The sequence below is a fragment of the Trachinotus anak genome, unplaced genomic scaffold (genome assembly GCF_046630095.1).
Source record: "Trachinotus anak isolate AG129_WGS33_773 ecotype Australia unplaced genomic scaffold, CSIRO_AGI_Tana_v1 ptg000018l, whole genome shotgun sequence".
Taxonomy (NCBI): domain Eukaryota; kingdom Metazoa; phylum Chordata; class Actinopteri; order Carangiformes; family Carangidae; genus Trachinotus; species Trachinotus anak.
The window spans coordinates 18,277,281-18,299,067 of record NW_027273869.1 but is presented as its reverse complement, the minus strand read 5'-3'; the positions used below and the strand labels follow the sequence as shown (position 1 = coordinate 18,299,067).

At 42.3% G+C, this 21,787-nt stretch overlaps 1 protein-coding gene across 3 annotated transcripts in view; it reads right to left on the bottom strand.

Moving 5' to 3' along the window:
- usp6nl (USP6 N-terminal like) overlaps nt 1–15,852 on the bottom strand; it is a 73,974-nt gene extending 58,122 nt beyond the window's left edge. The window contains exons 1-2 of one of the 3 annotated variants that reach the window (XM_071502252.1): nt 15,362–15,852; nt 7,600–7,706 (exon numbers count right to left, since the gene is read on the bottom strand). In XM_071502252.1, the coding sequence (XP_071358353.1) occupies nt 7,600–7,603 (4 nt within the window). In that variant the 5' untranslated portion in view covers nt 7,604–7,706; nt 15,362–15,852. Of the gene's footprint in view, nt 1–7,599; nt 7,707–13,282; nt 15,271–15,361 lie in introns of those variants that run through there. The other 2 variants (XM_071502251.1, XM_071502253.1) reach the window with 2 other exon arrangements.
- Between the last annotated feature and the right edge of the window lie 5,935 nt (nt 15,853–21,787).

Genomic DNA, 21,787 nt, shown 5'->3' with positions numbered 1-21,787 from the left:
CAAAGCTTCCTTCCTGTAACCCCCCTCCACCCCCCCACCACCACCCCCCCTACACCTCCTATAACTTAACACACACACTCATGCACACACACATCTCTGTCTCCACAAACATGACATCTGAGCATCCTTCTCCGCTGCAGGAAAGAACAGATTATTCAGAAAGTGGGAGGGTGGACGAACTGCATTCCACTGCACATTTTACACACGACACACAGTTCACTCTTCAGCCGTCATGGAGCATGCACTGAAACTGAAATAAAACAGGGAGTTGGAACGTGGAGGGAAAAAAGAGAGAGGAGGACAGAACGGACTGAAAACAGGAGGAGAGTGAAAGTTAGTTCTTTTGCTAGTTTGTAAAAAACCTTCCTTTTAAATGTGGCTGTGTGGTGATTAAAGCTGCACAAAGCCACGTTTTCTTTTTGAGAAAATACACTTGTGAATGTAACATCACATCAAGAGGAAGTGAGCCGATTTCAAATCTGTGTAGTCACCCAAAATTAAAGGTGCCATATGTAATTTTCTGCCGCTAGTGGAGCTAGCTAGCTGATGGCTTTATACAGAAGCTTTCATAAAGCTGTTATTTCCTGTTGTTCTTTTCTGAGAAACAACTAATGCAATTTAACATATAAAGAGCATTAAAAAAGGAATAAACAAAGTGATCTATTATTCTTAAACTGTCCATCAGGAGTCACACAGTGCAACAGTAAATCAATGGAGTAAGTTTGAACATCAATTCAAAATGGGCAAACCCCATCTGACACAACTGAAAGCTCATGAACTACTAAATGGACTTTGTGGTGAGATTATTTTGTTCTGTAGAGGATTTAATGTATTTTCCTACTTTCCAAGCAGCCATTGGTTTCCATTCATTTTCACGTGATAAGGAAATAACTGAGCAAACTTTACTCGTGATCAGCAGTTTGCAATAAATGTAAAGTCTTTAAAGTTCAGCTGCCATCAAACAAAGCTGTGTCATCAAGTGTTAAAGAAAACAGAGAGAGCTAATCAATTCTCCTTTGATTGTTTCTGCTCTGCAGTGAGTGTTTTCCATTTCGCCCGCCTGTGTGTTGGTGGTCTATGAAATCTCTGTGTCAGGCCGATAAAGCAGCCAGCAAAACAAACTGAACTGTGGGTAAGAAAGAGAGAGGTCAGCGTAACAACTACACTAAACAAAACAGCGCTCTGGGAGAACACAGCACAGACTTCAAGAGGATTTTGCAACTGTGGTGAAAACACAGTGTTTATAACGTCTCCTGTGTTAATGTCACCACAACACCAGCCTCACTTCCTGTCTGCAGGAGACTTCAGATGTGGAGATTAATGAAAACAGCATGCATAAAATCTGGATTAATCTTAATCCTTAACCTCTATTCAAGTTCAAATTTATAGTGCACTCCAGGTGACAAGGCTTTGAAGTTGAGGAAGCGCGGCAGGCGAATAAACCTGCCCAACCTGTGCAGCAGCAACAAACTGAAACAGTCCTGTTTCCTCAGGTGCTCTTCGAACAAACAAATACCGATCTCTCTAGTAATCAGCCTCCAGTCATTCTGTGGGCGCAGAGGTTCAGACGATGTGGAGCTGATGAAGACGTTTCTCACCAGGATATGTGTCATCATCATCACCTCAGGGCTTAAGGGTTTAGCAGAAAACAAAACAAAACAAAACAAAACGCAAGAACAAATGCTGCCTTCAAGTGCTGTCGGAAACATGGTATGAGTGAGCAAACACAAACAAAGCTAAAACACTGGTAAACAAGATTGAGCAAATCTGACATTTCCGCTTCACCACAGACGTAGGAACCAATAACAACAACTGTGCTGCTTTAGTTGGATTATACAACCACAGAAAATCAATTTATAGTTTTATTACTGCCACAATTTTGTTATTTCTGGGTTCTTCATGCACTTCATGTACACATATGAGTTCCAAACTGAAACCTGGCCGAACTTAAAATGCAAAAAACGTGGCTAAAGCCATGTTCAGATGGAATTTAAAGGGACAGTTCAACAATTTGGGTCATATATGTTCACTTTCTGCCAGAGAATTAGATGAGAATATGGACTCTCATATCTGACCAATAAATATACTATATTATAGCCTGGCAGCCAGTTAGCTTACATAAAATGACATAAAATGACATAAAAAACATAAAATATGACAAGCCATCTACATGCCTGTCTGAACAGATGGGTTTTAGTTGCTTTTTAAGGATCTCAGACTTAGTGGAAGAGTATTCCAGAGCTTGGCCTGGTATCGATCTTTGCCTCCAACTCTCCACCAGAAAACAAATCAGCATATTTCCCCAAAGACTTCAGGTTTCTCATGTGTTTTAACTAAACCACTGAACCTGACACAGTAAAAACACAGAGTGGTTCAGAGAAAAGTTTAAGCTGTGTGCTATTCTTTCTTTTGGTTTTATTGGTTCTGGAATCACACATCTTGCCCCTGGCCCACTGGGTGGTACCAGAAGCAACGTACTATTTTCAGGCTGAACACCCATGGAGAGCTATTTGTAACGGCAATGTCTTGGGCGGAGAATGACATTCACCGCAGGGAGACGTCAGCACCATTAGCTGTCATCTACCCTGTGTGATTAACATCATAGTGGGAACTGGCAGCTTACAGACCGTTTTCACAAGGTTCCCTGGTTTGGAAAATGTGGTTGTTGTAATAACAGCTGAAGCGTCCTGGGTGCTCAGACACAAACTCTTTTCTGTGGCCGACCCCTGAGAGTCTGCACTTCCAGGTGTGTGTGTGTGTGGCTGCATGAATCTAAACCAAGATGTAGCTGAAAAAAGATATTGCAGGTCCAGCAATGGAGGAAATGTAAAGACCTTTGCTGTGTGTTCTGTGGCTGAGCTAACCATGCTAAAGTCCAGCAGATGGAGGCCAGATGAGGCTTTGGGGAGAAGATAATTATCCTGCACCACACCCAGACACTGGTGCACAGCATGCCACCCGATGACATCAGTCTTCTCCTGACAGGGAGAGATGACTGTGTGTGTGTGTGTGTTGGAATAGGTGAAGGACAGGTGAACAGATTGGAGTCAACAGTCCATGCCTGCACACTCATGCTGCCTTCAGCTGCTCCTCAAAATCTCCTGCTTCTGAGCTCAGACGTCATAAAGTGAGACTAGCATCACATCTGAAAGCTTTTTGAGGGTTAATAACAACATGGAGCCTGTAAAAAGGTAATTTTAGGGTGGATGTGGTCCTGTTTTAGAAAGTAACTGCAATGAAGAAGAGTAAACACACTTTGAACTTACATAAATCTTCCCAGTAATATCTATAACTTACATATCATTTGTTTTATATTATAATAAAATAAATCTTAATTCTAATTCTCACTCACATTATAAACGGTTCAAGTCATCTGAGGCCTCCACCGGAAGAGACAGAATAAAAGAAGGAACTTATTAACTACATTATACCTTCTTCCCCTTTCCCATCTCATTCCTTCCCTCTATTTATTTCTAAGGATGACACACAGAACTGCTGCTGCTGACATAAACTCAATGTCCCCGCCCGTCTGAGTGTTTGTGCAGCCATTATGCTCCTTTAACTAACAGCGCTGTTTATACTACACCAATAAAAAGTTACATAGCTTCCGTGTGTCTCCCTAATTTGTCATCACAGTCCCCTCCCTCCCCTGTTATCACTCGGCTATGCACCCATTTCCTATAACTGCTGGGGAAATGCTGGGAGTCCACAGTGTATTATTACCACATATAATGACGATGTGCTGTTTGTACGAACAGCTTCTTCAATTCACAGATATTATTATTTGTCATGTCACATCCAATTTTAACAGACATGGGCATGTTTTAATAAAGTTTTGTCCCTGAAAGTAAAAACCATCACAGCAACCCTTTATTAAAGGTCTCATATTGTATAAAGTACGATCTGCCTTTTTTTTATTTTTTATTATAAAGCAGGTCTAGGTTCAATATTAATGCTGTGAAAGTATCAAAGCCTCAGTCCATAGAGAAATGCACACAGCCTGTATTCAGACACTGAGCCTTAAAACGAGCCATCAGGACCTATGGCACTTTGTGATGTCACAACTATACAGTCACTGCCCTACACCGAGCCCACCCGGACACATCATCCAACATTGCAGGATTTAGTTTACCTGTTTACCTGAAATCACTCAGCCGAGCAGAGGTGAGGCTCAGAGCCTCTCTGTTGCATCTAAGATATTATGCAGCTCTGACAGATGACAGCAGCCCCCCCTCTCCCCCATAACATCCGCAAAACCAGCGCCGTTTATCAGTATTTTGATGTAGAAAATGAAAGTAAGGTCCTAAGTAGGAGTATAACAACTCAACCGGAGCAGTGCATTACAACATTTGGCACAGGCATGAGGTTGTTAACCTGCAAGGTAACTTCTCGGAGGTTCATTATGAGCATTACTAGTTGACTGACTGTAATCAGGTAATCATCTACTGGTTTTTTCAGGGGAACTGTCTGCAATCGTGCACAGACATGCAGGTGTTACCATGGATACAAAATGATCTTTCATAATTATACGGATCCACTGTATTTCAAAATAAAGACAGTGGACTGAACATAGTCATTACCCTGGCGAAAGCACTGGTTTGAGGGGACTGCTTCCTTGATCAGTGTATGGATCAGGGACATTTAACAGTAGCTTAGAATTTGAATTCAAGCTAAAATCACATATCTACCATCTGAAAATCGTGGGGTTGGTCCATTTTGTATTCTCATAACACTGCCCGAAAACTTCATACCATTACTACAGGAGCTATTTCTACATAGCCAATGTTGGAAAGCAACCCTCGTGTTTTGCTCCTACTTCTATCACTTCCACTCTTCTACTGAAGTTAGCATGCTAACCAGCTAGCGACTCACTGTAGCATCCAATCTGCCCTGAGAATGTAGCGCTGCTCAGAGAGCGTATTATAACCTCTTATCCTTTAAATGCAACAGTGGCCGAACCTCTCATCAAGCGACAATCACCACCACCTGCTCCGGTAAGAAGCTACGTTTGGCAGCAGAGAAAACTTAAAAATAGTCCCTTTAATACGATTCCTCACTTTGCCACAAACCTTGAACTGCACCAGGGCCTCTGCGAGTCCACAAACCCCACTTTGAAAACCCTGGGTAAACAGAACCTGCAGTGAAGGTGCATCAGACAAACACAAGTCTTACTCTTCCTTTTCCTGCCCTTTTTCTCCTTTTCCCTTAAAATTCACACCATCCCGAGTGAGTCATCCATCCTTCTTAGGACACTTGTTAGAGGGAACTAACCCCACCCTGCCCCAGGTCAGTGGTTGTGTGTGTGTGTGTGTGTGTGTGTGTGTGTGTGTGTGTTGTAGGGGGGTAATTAAGATAATTAGCTCAGAATATCAACATTGTCAACCATCTCCAGGCGAGAGAGTGAGTCAATCAAAGGTTGAGATAAATAATGAAACACATAAAAGCCTTTCTCCCCGAGCGTCCGCTGCTTCCAGGCACATTCAGGTCATGTAAAGACAACAATAGCAGAACTGAGTTTGTTCATCTCAGGCCAGTTTTCTCCACTGAAGGTGTTTATGGGGAGTTTTATTCTTTCCCGCACTGTTTCACTCGTCATGATTAATTTCCTGTTGATGTTTGATTTATTTGTATCTGCAAGTTTTGCAAATAAACTACACAAAGTCTTCAATTTTCTTACATTTTCAAAATTTTTTTGCACAATAATGTGTTGATTTTATATATTAAAAGCATCAGGGCCTTTGGCTGACATGCTGACACACACACACACACTGAAAGAGACACCTCCATCAAGCTGCTGGTGGGATTTTCCCACTGTTCCACCACTCAGCTCATCAATCACACTTCTCTCCATTTTCATCACTCACCATCAATCAGATCAACTCTCTCTCACACACACACGCACACACAGGGTTTCTGTGTTTGTGCGTGGTTGCCGGCGTGTGCTAAGGCAAAGGCAGTAATCGGGTTAAACCTCTCAGTAGCCCCCCCCCCCTTTAGCAGCGTCTGCTTAATCCAATCGCCTTCCAGTAAACGCCTCATATGCGCTGGGTTGCCCCGGTAACCCAGTCCCAGCCCTCTGGTACACAGATCGACAGCCTCGCGGCTCGGCACGGAGAGAGTTAACACACAGGAGGTAGGAGGAAATGTTGGCTGGCGTTCTGTCCTTATCTGTGAAGTGAGCTAAATGGCAAAGAAAACAAGAAGGTCTGAGAGGGGAGAGCTGTAAACTGTGGAGGCCTGATACCACGGAGCAAATAACTCAGGGGGGGGTGAAGGAATAAACTCTCTGTCTTTTGTCCTTCCTTTCTGATACTTTGGTATCAATGAGATACTTTATCTTGAATGTTGTGATTGAATTTTCTAAAGTTATTTGACCGCTGTAGCTAAGTGGTTTTTAAAACACCACAATAAGAAATGATTGATATGAGGAAAAAATCTAATGATATAGGCTTCGTCTATATCAGCCAGCGTCATGTTCAGCAGAACACAGGACACGCCCCATGAGGTGAAAATGATCAGCTCTTCTGGCGCAGTGTGTGTGTGACACGTTACACACATGTATGAACGTATGAGACATTAAGAGAATATACTGCAGTCTGGCCTCGCTGGATGACTCACACTGAGCCCACATGTGAGGCTGTGCCATTACAGTCAACACTGACATACAGCAGCGCAGGAGACGAGCACACACACACACGCACACACAGATATAATGTAGATGGAGCTGATGGGACTCTACATCTCGCTACATTTGCCCTCCCATCATGCTTTGCAGTGTGACTGATGACTGATGAGGTGGCGAGGGTTGCAGCACTTCTCTGCGCCATATGTTCCTGTCGTCAGGGAGGAGGAGGAGGAGGAGGTGGAGGGAGGAGCAGGTTGGAGGTGCAGAGGAAAGCAGATCCAGTGCTACATCTTAAACTTGCAGATGCGAAAATCTATTTGATTGTTCCTGTTCAACCACTGGTGGGAAATCTCCTCCCACATTAAAGAGATAGAACAAAAGTACTCAGTTTAATCTGAAGGGTCCTCCTCTCCGAGCCGAGCCAACACAACAACCTCCAACCCCAGCCACCAATCTAACATCAGAAAAGTCAAACACCACTGCTGATGTCACCAAACAGCGCTGTCATGAAAAAGCGTCTTGAGCTGCAGGTCCTTAAAACGCGAGCTCCAAAACTCACCAAACTCTTTAAATACTTTAGTTTGGATGATATCAGCAGACATCACTACTGTCATTGTGGTCAGGTTGAAACGCAATAATGGAGTCACTAAAAAGGAGATTTGTCCACGAGAGATCTACTGTGTGTGTGTTTGTATCGGTTTATGTAAGTTTTGTTTTTAATAAGGCATCAAGGACAAGAACCTCTGGGCACAAATATCAGTCTTCATGGTTCCAATAACTGACGAAAGCGCTTCATTAAGGCTTCGAAGCGAAACTTCAGGAAGTGCTGTTCACACTCCTCATATGAAGTGTGACTGGAGTATGTGGTGTATGATTTTGCATCACGACGACGCAGCAGGCCAGCAGAAGAGAGCGCACATGAGCAGCCAGTATTTCAGCGAATGAAAATATGTTGAACAAAATCAGGAACTTACTCATGGTGGGAATCCAGGAGTGGGGGGCAGGGTGAGGCCCAGGTAGGGCGGGGCTTTGGACAGGTGAGGTTATTCTCCACTGTGTCTTTCCTAGAGGCACTCATGACCTGGGGAGGAAAGAGAAAGCATGAGATCACCACTGTGTACGCCTGATATCCACTGAACAAGAGCTACACCATGATGTTTAAACTGGCTGCTTGTTATTATTCAGGCTCCTTCAGACACTAAGAATACCTGGTGTCAGTGTGATGAAGACAGCTTGAAACATGGTCCTGCTTTAGTTATTGCTATTTGGATAATCGATTAATCGTTTAAATAATCTGTCAAGAAAAACATTTTCTGTTTTTTCAGCTTCAAATGTGAGGATTTGCTCTGCTTCTCTCTTTTATGTCACTCTAAGTTAAAAAAAAAAAACAAAAGGAACATGAAAACATCACCCATGATTTTGAAAAATTGTGATGGAAATTTTTGACTATTTTCCAACATTTTATAGACAAAGGAGAAATCAAAAAATAACTGACACCTAAATAGATAAAGGAAATAGACCCAGTTTCTTCCAAAGCACACAGATACATTCATACGTCACTGAAATAGACAAACACAGTCTCAAATCAACTCACATTCACATGTGCACACACACGGCTGATTAAGGATGTGGGCCTGCTCATTAACATCTTCACCGGGATAGAAATGGCAGGGCGCAGGGTCGGTGAATGAGCAGTGTGTGTGTATGTGGATGAGCGCCCATCCATCCGAATCAACCCGGTCACTGGACTAAATAACAGTAATCTGATGATAGTGTGCAGTAATAATGGGTAATTTGATCACTCTGCAGATGCTTACAGCAGGATGAGGAGGGAGGGGGGGCAGGAAGGCAAAGGGTATGGGGAAATGATGCAGGTGATGTAGAAATTAAGCCACCCCCCCCCCCCATGTTGCCATGAGCACGGCCGCTGCAGATGCTGAAGGATCCAATATCCTCCAGGGCTGAGAGCGGAAAGCAGCACAGGTCAGCAGAACGCTTCAGAGGCGGAGGGAATGACAAACAAGCAGCACAGCAGCAAACTGTGCTCAGGTCCATTCACACTGAGGATGGAGGGAGAGCCGATGCCCCGCTTTGATCACTGTTATCGCCATCATTACCATCCACACGGAATTCACTATTGGGTTTGGATAGTATGAAAACTATTACACAGACTTAAAGTGCAGCAGTGGTTCGATTGTGGGTGAAGTTGTTACAGTGATCAACAGCAACATTTTGATATGGAGGCTGAGGAGGACAGTTCCTCACCAAGGTAATGTGCTCAGGCTGAAACTAATTATTACTTTGATTATTGATTACACTTAAAAGTTCCATATTCTGTAAAGGTAGATGTCCATGTGTTTATAAAGCAGGTCTAGGTTCTATATTAATTACTGTGAAAGTATTAAAGCCTCAGTCCACAGAGAAATGTGAGATATAATACACAGGAATGTTTCACCATCACACTGGACCCAGATCAGCTTCAAACTCAGTCAAACTCTGCACCTTCATCATTCTGCACAGTGAAGGACAAACATTCAAGAGGAGTAATATTCATCAAATCACATTTTTAGTGAAGTTAGATGAAAGAAAACCAGCCTCAGTTTATATTAATAAGATTTTAACATTCAAAACTAATTCATTTCCTTATCAGCACTGTGTGTCAGATTTGATTGACGGGGACATTGAGTTTCTATGGCAATATGAGCAAACAGGCAGTCCTGTCCAGGAGCTGAGTCCAGGACTGAACAGTGATTTCTGCTTCTCATGGACTCACAATAATACAGAAAGCTGCCATTAAATGTTTGAAGTAATAAAGTAAAACATTTTAAAGGGAGAATTTACAGTGCAAACCACAGAGCAAAGACCAGGTCAAACATACACAATACACAAAATCTCTCATGTGAAATACGGTTCTAATGTTGGCAGATAATTGTGTGTTCATGCAAAACAGCATCACTTTTAATGAGAAATGTGTTTTTAATGAAGAGCTTCCAAGACGACAGAATGTTTGTAGGTTTGAATTCATCTCCCAGATCAATTTTCCCTCCTTTTCGATTTCCCACCAACAATAAGAACACTGTGTAGCGCAGGACGAACAAGAGTAAGAGTCTGAATAACAAACATACAACTTCCTAAAACTCTTCCTTCAGCCACGACATGTAAGACTGACACACAGGCAGTGAGATCTCAGAGGAACAGTCTTAGCGCTGAGGCTGTGATCTGGGATTAGAGCCACCATATGTCCACCTCTGCCCGAGCTGGGACATCAGCCAGTTATCGGGACTGAAACTAACGGAGCTGTGCTACAGGCAGCCAATCAAACGCACCCTCAGTGAGGCGCCGGGGTCGGTTTAAAGAGAGACATGAATTCTGGGGTCACAGGCTCCGGTTCTGTGTCTGGAAGGTCACAGACAGAGATGTTATGTGTGGGAAACATGTGTTTGATTACAAATTCCCATATTAATGATCAAGCAGTAGGATAGAGAGCGATAACAAACAGAGCCGGAGCAACATCTGCACAGGCAGCCTCCAGGCTTCACCAGAGCTGTAACAATTGTTCAGTGCTGGATGTTTGGACTCTTCATGTGGCCTCTGGTTGATAATTAGGCAGCCTTCATCCTGAGCCGACTCCTGTTTCTCCACAGGTTCCACACAAAGCTTCATTAGTAATATACAGTATTTAATTACAAACATTATGAGTCTCATCATCATTGTTACTAGAATCACCTCCTCCTGGTTGTTTTTCTCCACCAATCAGCCGAGCTGCAGGAAACATGGTTACAGTCTCTTCTTCCTGAGTTACAGCGCTGAATAATGGACAGAGGAGTTTTTGCACAACATTATGATGTCACAGTGAAGTTGACCTTTGACCTGTTGGCTATAAAATGTCATCACTTCATTTTATCCTCATAGACATTTGAGTTTCTTGAGTCATAATTACTGAATGAATCTGTGAGCTATGGCCAAAAACATGTTTTGTGACCTTGACCTTTGACCACCAAATTCTAATCTGTTCATCCTTGAGTCCAAGTGGACCTTTGTGCCAAAATCAAGAAATTCCCCACAAAGGTGTAAATGAGATATCGTGTTCACAAGAATGGGACAGACGGACAAGCTGAAAACGTGATGCCTCCGGCCCCGACTGTCGCCGGCGTGGAGGAATAATAAAATAAAACTGCTTATTTTTGAATATTCTGGCACCACAATTGTCAGACTCTGAGATAGAGAATGACTGTACAAAACAATCTCTACTGGCAGCTCCAGTCTGAAATCTATTAACTTCAACAACCTCCTGTATCTGCTGAGCACTGTTCAAGAAACAAGACCTCCTTTGTTGTGGTGTTGTAAACTCAGCTGGACGGCAGCTGTGAGCATGTGTAACTACTGTTATGGTGTGTTAAAGAGTAACCATGCAACCTCAGACTGGTTAGACCTCTCTGAAGTGAATTAACCAGCCGTTGACGTGAAGCCAGCCCAAACCGACATCTGAGTATCACAACAGAGAGCAGGCAGCTGGTGGCAGATTGATCCAACATTATCTGTATCGGCCTTTATAAGCCCATATTGGCCAAACACCAGCATGTTTGTTGGACATGAGGTTAGTTACATCTGATAAAGGGTCAGGAGCCAGTGCAGCTCTCTCTCTCTCTCTCACACACACACACACACATACAGAGGCCAAAGAGTGGCTCGGCATCTGGTGGTGTGTTGTGTGCTGCTCCTCTGAAGCCAGGCATTAAAACAGAGAGCGGTGGACTGAGCCAGCGGGGATCAGTGGCCAATAAAGACGGGTAGCACCAGCAGCTCGGTGCCAAGGCCTGGACAGCAGTGAGGGAATGCAGGAACCATGTGTGTGTGTGTGCGTGCCTATGTGAGTGGACTACATCTGGTATGTGGGTGGGCTGCCTGCCTGGTGAAGTCAGTCGAATTCTGCTGCACCGTACTGAAATTCCTCTCATATTTCAGCAAACCTGCAAATTCATGGAACCTGCAGCTTTTACAAAGAAGCATTTGACTTTTTAAAGGAACAGTTCCACATTTGAAGAAATTCACTAATTTGATTTCTTGCACAGATACAGGACTTTTATCAATCTGCTCACCAAGAAAGTTAATAAGTGCACTGGGGAAATGTTGAACTACTCCTTTAATACAACTAGGAAATGGATTTAAGTCCAATTTAATAACCAAAATAAAAGTTCACAAGAACTGACATTGCCTGCTACTGCTGAATGATTTGTCTGTTAATTAGTTGGGAGACAATATTTTCATCAGTTGGAAAAAATAATGTAATTATAAGATTAATTGATAATGAAAAGAGTTGTTATTTGCACAGCTGATGAAGGTAATTAAACTAGGATAGCTGTAGTTTACTAAAGTGAAGTAAAATCAACCCGAACAAACTTAAAATGCAGTTAAACTGACTAATTTTTCTGTCTTATTTAACTTATTTTTTACTATATATGATCACGCTCATAAAAAAAAAAAGGAAACACATTTGGGCCTCAAGTATACTCCCTGAGGATGTGCACGCAGACAGCTGCAGCACTGCAGACATGTAGTTGTTTCCTCGGGTCAAGAATGAAATAGAGACTGTCTGTATGTAGCTGAAAGAGAGAGAGAGACCTCGTAAAGTCTCTGTTGCTATGATACAGACATTCAGCTGGACAAACCTGCATTTGAGTTTTGGGAGCCACCACACGGTGTAAAGCCTGGCAAATAAACTGCCATATCAACAACACACACACACACACTCACTCAATTGTTTCTGGAGAGGCTCAGCAGATGCTGTAAGAGAGATAGAACCCGAACAGAAGAAGGAGATGAACTAATTTGTGGCTGTTGACCCTGACGGCTGAGGAGCTTTTTCCATTTCCTCTCTGTCACTGAGCCACACATCCACCAGCAGCCTCCAACTCTGCACTTTTTTTTAAAACCAGTTAGAGATTTTATGCTCTTTACCCAATATGGGCAAAATGATTAGTGTGTGCAGATCGAATGCTTTATTCAGACCAGGTACAAGACAGCGGATTGAACAGAGGAGGAAGTAAAAGTGTACAAATGTTAAAACAGCTGAGACATTTTTAACTCATTTATCAAGCAAAAATACCAAACAACACTAGTTTAATTTTTTAAATGCGAAGATTTGCTGTCTTAAATTTATTATTTTTTGCTTTTAGACAATTGGTCAAACTAAATACAGAGTGTAAGGCAACATAAGTGAATAAAAAGCACTTTAAGTTGCAGCTTTAGACACTTATATTTTTGGTAATGTTGTAAATGTTGCATTACAAGTACTGATTATTAAAATAATATGGGTGGGAAATACACTTACCTATTATTAGCAGAGTGCAAATGTGCCTCACATTCACTTTAGGTCCTGAAAATGCCAGAGTGCAGCGACTATGTCTAAAAGTCAGCAGGGGGTTTTGTGTAAAAAGGTCAAGTGTTGACAATAGTGTACCGGCAGCTGGGCGGCTGAAAAAGCTGCAGGCTCTACCCGGCTGAAGAGCCTGTGAGCGAGACACTGGAAGCCTAACAGCTGTGCAGGTGAGGCTCTCTGTCTGACGTCTGATCACAGAGCACAAAGACTCACAGCTACTGTCTGTCCACAAGCACTTGTAATGCAATGCCTGAATAAAACATTAATGCTCTACTTACTCGCCTTTAACGGGAATGTTGCTCCTATTCCTCTATTTTGCATCGGAGCTGGGAAAGGGCTGATCCCAGAAAAACAACTCAGCAGCAGTGACACAGTGGCTCCAACTAAAAGCTGATAAAGCGGATAGTCTGACCCTGACACATCCTGACACGCTGCTCACTTCATCGCAGCCTGGCGCTCCATGCAAACTCAAGACTTTAACCACATTTTTATGACAACAACAGTGATAAGCAGACAGAGGCCTGCAGAGGAAGATATATATTTTTCTGATTAAGCTGATTTTTATGTGGTTGATTTGCTTGATACTGTGGCATCAACTTTACCCTCCACTTAATCTAACCCTCCAGTCCTGCATGTGGACTACAAGGTTGCAGGTCTTGAAGCTAAAGCGGTCACAGTAGTCGTGCAACACCACTCCAAACGCCTGGTGTTTTCAAACCGTAAAGCTCCTGACTACGTTAAGCCGCATTATCCTGAAGTGGGATAGGAGGGATTGAAAGACACACCATTGTCAATCCAGCAACATTAGGATATATGATTTCCTTACACAATTTTCAAAATAATACATCAGTTTTTCTTTACGAAGACCTCTATTATGAGCTGATATTGACTCGGATGTATTACGCTGCTTTCAGATGATGAAATATTGCTTTAGAAATGATCAGATATTCACTGATTTCAAGTCTTAAGACTCTCTGATCAGGGTACACACGTTGCGTTGTGTGTAAGTGTACTGTATGCTCTTATATTTGCATTTATGAAGTGTTATTTTCCTTTACTGTTCACTGTTCACTGATAAATTGCTCCATATTGCTCCAACAAGCACATTTGACCCTGAAACCGACACGTTTCGCGCTTTTATTTTGAAAACGACTCGTCTGATATCCGTGTTTACTGCAGGTCTGAGCGCACCTTGTTGACAGGTAACTGTGTCCCGTCCCTGCTGAGGCGGGAAATAACACACGGGGCTCAGCTTCACTGAAGCACAGGCGCTAAAACAGCTTTTAAACTGTAAACAACTGAGCTCCTCGGTTCATTTAAACGATGCAAACGCAGCTGCAGCTCAGCGCTCATCAGAGTGATTGACAGGCCGTCACAGCCAATCAGGGCCCTCGGAGCTCGCCGTCACCGCCGACGGGAGGCCGTGATTGGTGCTCCCACCGCATTGATTCCGTTGCGGGAGGCTGCCCGAGGGGGTTTCGGCCGAGTCAACGTCGCGACAATCCGCCGAAATACGACCGGAAATACGGCGTTTTGATATTCAAAATAAAATCGAGCCGCTTTCAAACGTTAGAGAAAGGCATGAACTTTATTCTACACCTGAAAATCACTGGAGGGTTTTTATTATTATTATTTTTGTTTGTTTGTTTTTAATGTAATTTACTCTGGCCGTGTTTAACTCATTTGTTTTCCTCTATATTAAGGTCATATTTACTGGGTTTTACATATTCAAACTAGATCTATGGAAAAACCGTGTGAACGTTCTCATGTGAAGAAGAAGGTGAAAACTTCAGGTTTTGTCAGGGGAGCAAACACACACTGTTGGCGGTTTATTAGGTGCACGTAGCTAAAACCAATGCAGTGTAATACAGCAGTCCTGCTATAAATCCCCCCCTCGTGAAGGTTATAACGCTGAGTTTTTACTGAAACTGTGTCTGAGAGGTGTTGATTCAAACGCATGATCATCCTGGAGGATGTAGCTTGTGATGCTGTGGAAGTGTATTGCATTGCTCTGGGATGTGTTTCTGTTATTTAACCAACTCTCACTGATGTTTACAATGATCAGAATAATAGAAACGCCTGCTTGTATGATGCTGTACGACCTAACAGCTTCACAGTACACCTCTCTGGAATGATTTCAACGAAAACTGAACGACAACTTTCACAAAGGTTGAATTTATTGTAGAGCTGTTGTATATAGCAGCGAGTTATGCTTGTAAATAAAGACTTTTATTTTGTAGGATGATACCGGAAGTCGCTTTGTTCTGCTCTGTTAGCTCAACAGCGGTGGGTTTGGCTAGGTAGGCCTCAGTGAATACAAATAAGCACAAAGTTTACAGTAATAAAACGCAACGTACCCGCTTTCGCAAACGTAAAACAACCGGAATAATTTAACAAAGTCCAAAAAGCTCCGTCGCCATGTTTCATTTCACTTTGAAGAGCTGCCGTGACCGGGCTGCCGTCATTCAGCCGCTTCGGTGCAGCGACCGTCCGTCCGACAGATGCGTCTCCGGAGCTCGACAAGTTCCCACCGACAGCACCGCGGCCAGCGAGCTCTCCACACGCTCACCTGGTCTCCACTCGACGGGTCCTCCTCCTTCACATCGCTGCGGGTAGTTCCGCGGCCGCAGCGGAGCAGAAAACGTCCATGGTCCCGTAGCAGGAAGTCCGGGGCACTTCTCAAACTCTCCGTGTGGGAAGCCGCGCAGGATCCCAGCCAGGTAGCAATGCGCCGCCCGCCGGGCTGGGTCTGATCTCACCGGCTGGATGCTGCCGCCGCTGCAGCTCAGTGCGGCCTGCGACACACACACACACACACACACACATGCACACACACGCACACACACACACACTCACTCCTGTGTTTTTCTCTTCTTACAGTCTGTGCTGTGCTGGTCAATAAAAGATAAAACATCATCATAATGTCAACCGCATTTTATCATTATAATTATCATTAAAAACAACAATAAACACTTATTCTAATGTGTATTTATTTATTTATTTTTTTAAGGGATTTCAAACTTCAGCCCGAGTTTTATTCACACTTTATTTCTCCTTTATTCTCCTTTTCTTTTAGCCTCTGTGTCAACAAGAGAGAGACCTGTAATTTATAAGGAAATACACATAAACACAATTTACAGCGAAATGTTAAAGTAGCACAGCCTTACACAAAGACAATTATAGTCCTCGTGGAGCATTTCAATGTGAAGTTATTCCAAAGTCAGCTGTGAATAAAATGAAAAAGGATTCAATCACATCAGTTTGTTACTGGTTTTAATAGAATCACAAAGCTATGCAATGAAAATTCACATAAACCTGCAATTAGTGGAAACATATTCTCTATAAATAAATGAATCATTCGAAACATTTATAAAAAATAAAAAAAACTAACTATCAGAACTGGGACAAAAGAAAACCTGGATATTATAGAGTTAAAGCTTATTTCGCTTCACCCAGAAGAGGAATCAGCTCCACAGTTTAAAAATACTCCTGCATTCCCATCATAGTATTATTAGCAAAAATGTGCTTAATGTATCAAAAGCAAAAGCACTCAGCCTGGCCCCTTCTATATGGTTCTATATTATTACATATATTTTATTAATTGAAATGATTGATGCATTTATGTTTGAGCAGCAGTTTAATGTTGTTGGCTGAGCTTGAGTTTATTTGTCCATTTTGATGCAATTTATCTTTCTTTTTTTATATTGTCACATATTTTGTTTGTAAAATGTAAAATCTTCAAAGTTATGAATAATTTAAAAAAAGGACCTCAAAGCTGTATTTACGCCCAGTAGGCCTGTTGAGTTAATGAACTTTCACTGCTGCAAGCAAACTAAGAAGTAAATAAATGATTTTGTGAAACTAATAAAATTTCATTTTCAGATTCGATGCGATCGCGCAGGATCGTGTGAGGCGAGATCAACTCAACATAAGATTAAACCAATATTTGTGGCGTCCAGTTTCATTTGTATTCTCACACAAACACCACTCGTTTTGTTGATGAGTGTGTGAGCGTCCACACACTCCACATATTGTGTTCACATTACAGAGGAAATCGTTATCACTGTTGTTTACGTAACAACACAAAGTTATCTGCTGATGAAATAATAGATTATATAGTGATATGATATTGTAGATGGAAACCTGATAGTAATCAGCCCTGTCGACCTGCTCCCTGACATCAAAATCAATACTTCAGATAAAGGAGGACGTAAACATTCATTTGCCTTTTTAATACTTCTGCTTTCTGGCAACATAAACATGACATAATCTTTATATCACAGCTACTTGTCTGTCTGTCAGTGAGTCTGCTGACCTCTGGCAAATCTGCTTCTGTAAGTTCGCACTGACCTCTATAGGCAGAAAGTGTGCGAGAGCTCTGCCGGGCCAAATCACATGTCTGCTGGAGACACAGTGGGAGTGGACAGGAGGAGAAAAAAAGACAGAGGGCAGAGCACTGCGGCGTTCGCAGATATCTGTTCATCAAAGGTCTGGCTGTCAGCAGCTTGCAGCTTTAGTGCAGGTTTGGACGTGAAAGAAAAGGAGAGTTGTGTTTTGCTTGTGGCTCATACTGGCAGATTTCTGTTCTTATAATCAGTTCTTAAAATTCATTCAAGCTGAGTTTGAAAAAACAGGAAGGAGGAAGTATGATCACAGGCTGTTAGTGGCATGATTCTGTGTAAAAGGGGAAAATAAAAGGCTGTAGTGAAATTCAACTACCAGAACCGCTTGGTTGAGGTTATTGCTGCCAAAGGAGGTTCAACCAGTGAAGTCCAAGGGTTCACTTACGTTGTCCACCAGCACTGTGAATGTCTAATGGGTTTGATTAATAAAGACATGAAAGGTTATCACTGTTTGTGTTGTATTAGCTTAAGCCCATTGTGTGTGACGGTACTCTTGACTTAGATGAAGAACAGATCACATTTTATGACCAGTTCATGGAGAAAACCAAGTCATTCCAAAGAGTTCACATACTTTTTCTTGCCACTGTCGATTTACTGAGGAAAAAAAAGGAAAGAAAAGGCAGGATGGTGCTGTCACTTGCAGATTTTCTCTTTGAAAAGGTTCTTAAGTTTGACTTTCATGCCTCTTAGACAGCAGGAAAAATGCAGGGAAGAAGTGGTGGAGCGATCACGAGCGACAGGTTGCAGCGGTAGATTTAATGCAACTAAGACACGTTGGGAAAGGAGAGGCAGGACGGTCACGACAGGGCTGCAGGCTTCTGTTTAAAAAGTTCTGTGAAAGTTTTAAATTTGACTTTATTTTATCTGCAGTATCCGTGCAGCTTATGCAAGAGAGGACATGAAAGTTGGGACGATCGTGACGGGACAGATTTCTGTTTAACAAGGTCTTTAAAAGTCTTAACGCTGTCTCAGTCTGAACATCCTGCAGATTCCCTGGCTCTCCTCTCCAGCACAAAGCTGCAGAGCGCCGTGTTGAATGTGCTCAGTGCGGTGCAGCTTAGTTCAGCCAGGCTCAGTCTGCTGTTGTGTTTCACTTCTGTTACGGCAGGCACGGGGGCCCTGGAGGAGCCTTAAACACACACCCAGAGTGTATAATGAGGGCTGGGTATAGGGCTGCACTATTTGCTTGAGAGAGTATACTGTTTATAGAGAGGAAGTGAAGCCTCCTGGCAGACCACATTACGGACTGCAGAGCGCTGACTGGATCTACACCTGCAGCTTTCAAATGCAGCACATAAGAGGACAGCGTTGACTGTGACCTCCACTCTGTTTAAAGTGTCCTGTTTTCAAGTGCACGTACGATCTGTTCCGCACTTGTGTTTGTGTGTCAGTGTGTTTCCTGCATAAAACATTTTCAGAGCTGATTTTGGGATTAAATCCTGCTTTGTTTACAACCATGTTTGCTAACTTGGTTGTGGTTCCTTGTGTTTGTGGCACATTAGTAGTAATGTGTTTTGCATTGACAGCACCTGCATTTGTGTGCATGATAACAGCTGGTTACTTACCAGTCTTGCAAAGCGCTTCAGCCATCGTTGTGTTTAAAAGACGAGATTACAATAGGCCTCTGAGCTGCTGCTTCTTCAGGGCAGACTGGATGCAACAGTGACTCGGTATCGGAAAAAGACGAAATGGTCCAACGATGGCTATGTAGCAATGCAAAAGCTTACAAATACTTCCTTTAAGGAAACGTTCTTACTGCCACCACAGGATCTACTGAGTCTAAAAATAGTTGAATATGCTTTTTCAGTACAATCTTGTTCCTAGTTATTATTTTGTAGAATGTAAACTGTAAATCCCAGGTTTCCAAAATGCAGAGTACATAACATCAGTGTTCTTAATGTATCAAGGACCCTGGAGGAAGATCAGTTTCATATCATGAATGTGAGCTGCCTACAATAATTCCATTTAATGGTTACTGTCTTTTTTAGGTTATGTTTACTCTTTTTATTTTTTCCCATATTTACGCACTGCATGTTTTCTATTGCATTTTTAATGGCTGCTGTGAGGCAGGTTTCCTCTATAAGGGAGAATGAAGTAGTGAAGCAGAGGAGCCTATAGGATTCATGTGAGTTCACATGGCTTTTGGTATTTATGAGAAGAAATAATGTGTTTTTGGCCCTAAAACACCATCAAAAATGCAATAAGAAGTGCAGAAATAAAGGAACAAACAGACTCTAAAAAGGCAGATAAATTGAGTTAAGTTTGGTTTACCAACATCCGAGGTATCCTACGCCTGAGTATTGACTTTCCCCAACAATGTCAGACTCAATCCAACTCAGGGATTGATTTATTCATTTGCTGCATGTTGTGTTCTTTTATTGGACATGTCTGTCAGTTGTCAAGGACGCAGAAGGTAAATCTGAGGAAGCACAAACAGTGGAAACACACAAACAAGCTGCCAGTCTGAATGGGTGTGCGGTCTGTCAGTCAGTCAGCCTCAGTCCATCCTGAGTTTACAGCAGAGTGGCAGGAAGCAGCATCACTGCCAGCAGCTAATCAGGAGGCAGCGATGTAATGTGTTTTATGGTCCCGTATCTGACAGTGCAGACCTGTACCACTTACCTTGTTAGTGCCAGGCGTTACGGCCTATTTGTTATCCTAATGTGTCATGTGACCATGTTAAGGGGGCAATGAGAGGGACAGGATCCTGGCTTCGCTCTGCTGCGAGTGTTGATTTCATGGTCTATTAAGCTGGTGATTGTGGCACCGCTGTCTGCAACAAATTCTACATCGGTTCCACCTACGAGCGCTCAACACAACTGCACACCGTGGTGACACTTAGACAAACACACAAACAGGAGTATGGTGATAGTCGGAGCATGAGAGGACAGAACATCTACATTACCTGAATATTACTTAAGTGGAGAAGATCTTAAATAAAGGGTCAAACATCTTGGCTGCAATTTAACAGCTGATTTAAGAGATTTAAGTAGCAGTATGGCGAGACTGATAGTCTGATGTTGCCATGACGATGCTGTAGCGTATTCTTCTCATTCATTTGTCAGTGTAAATGCACATCTTGTGCAAATGTATATGCAGATTGGTGCTGGTAGTATGATAATGTTTTATAATGTTATAATGCTCCAATGTTTAAATGTCTTTTACTGCTTCAGACCAGACCACATTTAAAAATGATTGATTAAATTGATTGAAATTGTACCAGAATTGAACCTTTATTGGTTGGAGATGTGTTTATGTTGTTATGAACAGATTTGCATGAGAAGAGTTACGCAACTTTTCACTCTCAAATTGAATGAATACGAAGATGCAAACCCACTATTATATAAGAATGTGATAAAACCAAAGAGCTTTTGTAGTTTGGACATTCAGCAGCTGCACCATGAAAAAGTTGCTTGCTGGCATCAAAGAAACTTTGAGGAGATGTCATATCTTGACAGCTGCAGTGGCTCAGTGCAGGTTCCACTGTTGGTTTAACATCACAATTTAAATGATTATTACACCTTTTTTCCACCCAGCTTTACAAAACTGTGGTGCATATCCACAGGTAGCGACTGAACTGTCGCGGCACACAGGAATTAAAATGTCATTTATGGTGTTGTCACAAGTACAACTGTACCAAAACACACACAAACACACACACTTCTGGCAGAGATCAAAGCTCCAAAGACCGATTTGAGATCCAGCATACCCACACATCAATGAGGAATAACAGGCTAATGAAGGGCATGGTATACTGTGCTAATCTCATCAAAGAGCTTGCTATTTAAAACACACACAGCAGCATTATCCTCAGCTGGGCAACACTGTTTTTTTCACCATCAACTGGTTTTAATGAGGCAGACACGTGGCTTTACTTTCCTCAGTCGCCACAAGATGGAAGCAGCGCATCAGCTAACTCTGCTAACACTAAGCCACACCGAATGCACTGAGTCCTTTGGTAAATGTCTTTTATATATTGCTCTGGTTATTCCGTGTTACTGCTAACAAGCTTAAGCATTGCATAAGCATAACAATCCAGTGAATATTTTGTCTAACAAAAGGGGAATGAGTCACCTCATTTCTTCAAAGGGATGCATGAGAAATGGTGCGAAAATGTGAAAAAAAGACAGAAAAAGAAGAAGAAAAAAACTCTCCCCGGCCCTCCTTTGATCAACACTATAATTTAATTACCTGCATACCAAAGAGAGCCTTTATTTGGAACTTCAGTCTCAATCGTTTTATTATTTCTTCTATGGCACAAAAGTTAAAGTAAAAAAAAAAAAGTTTTCTCTTGCTCCTTGAAAGATGAAATAAATGTTAATGGTAATGTTATGTAGTCAACTCAAAATAACATATAAACACAAAGTACAAAACTTAATG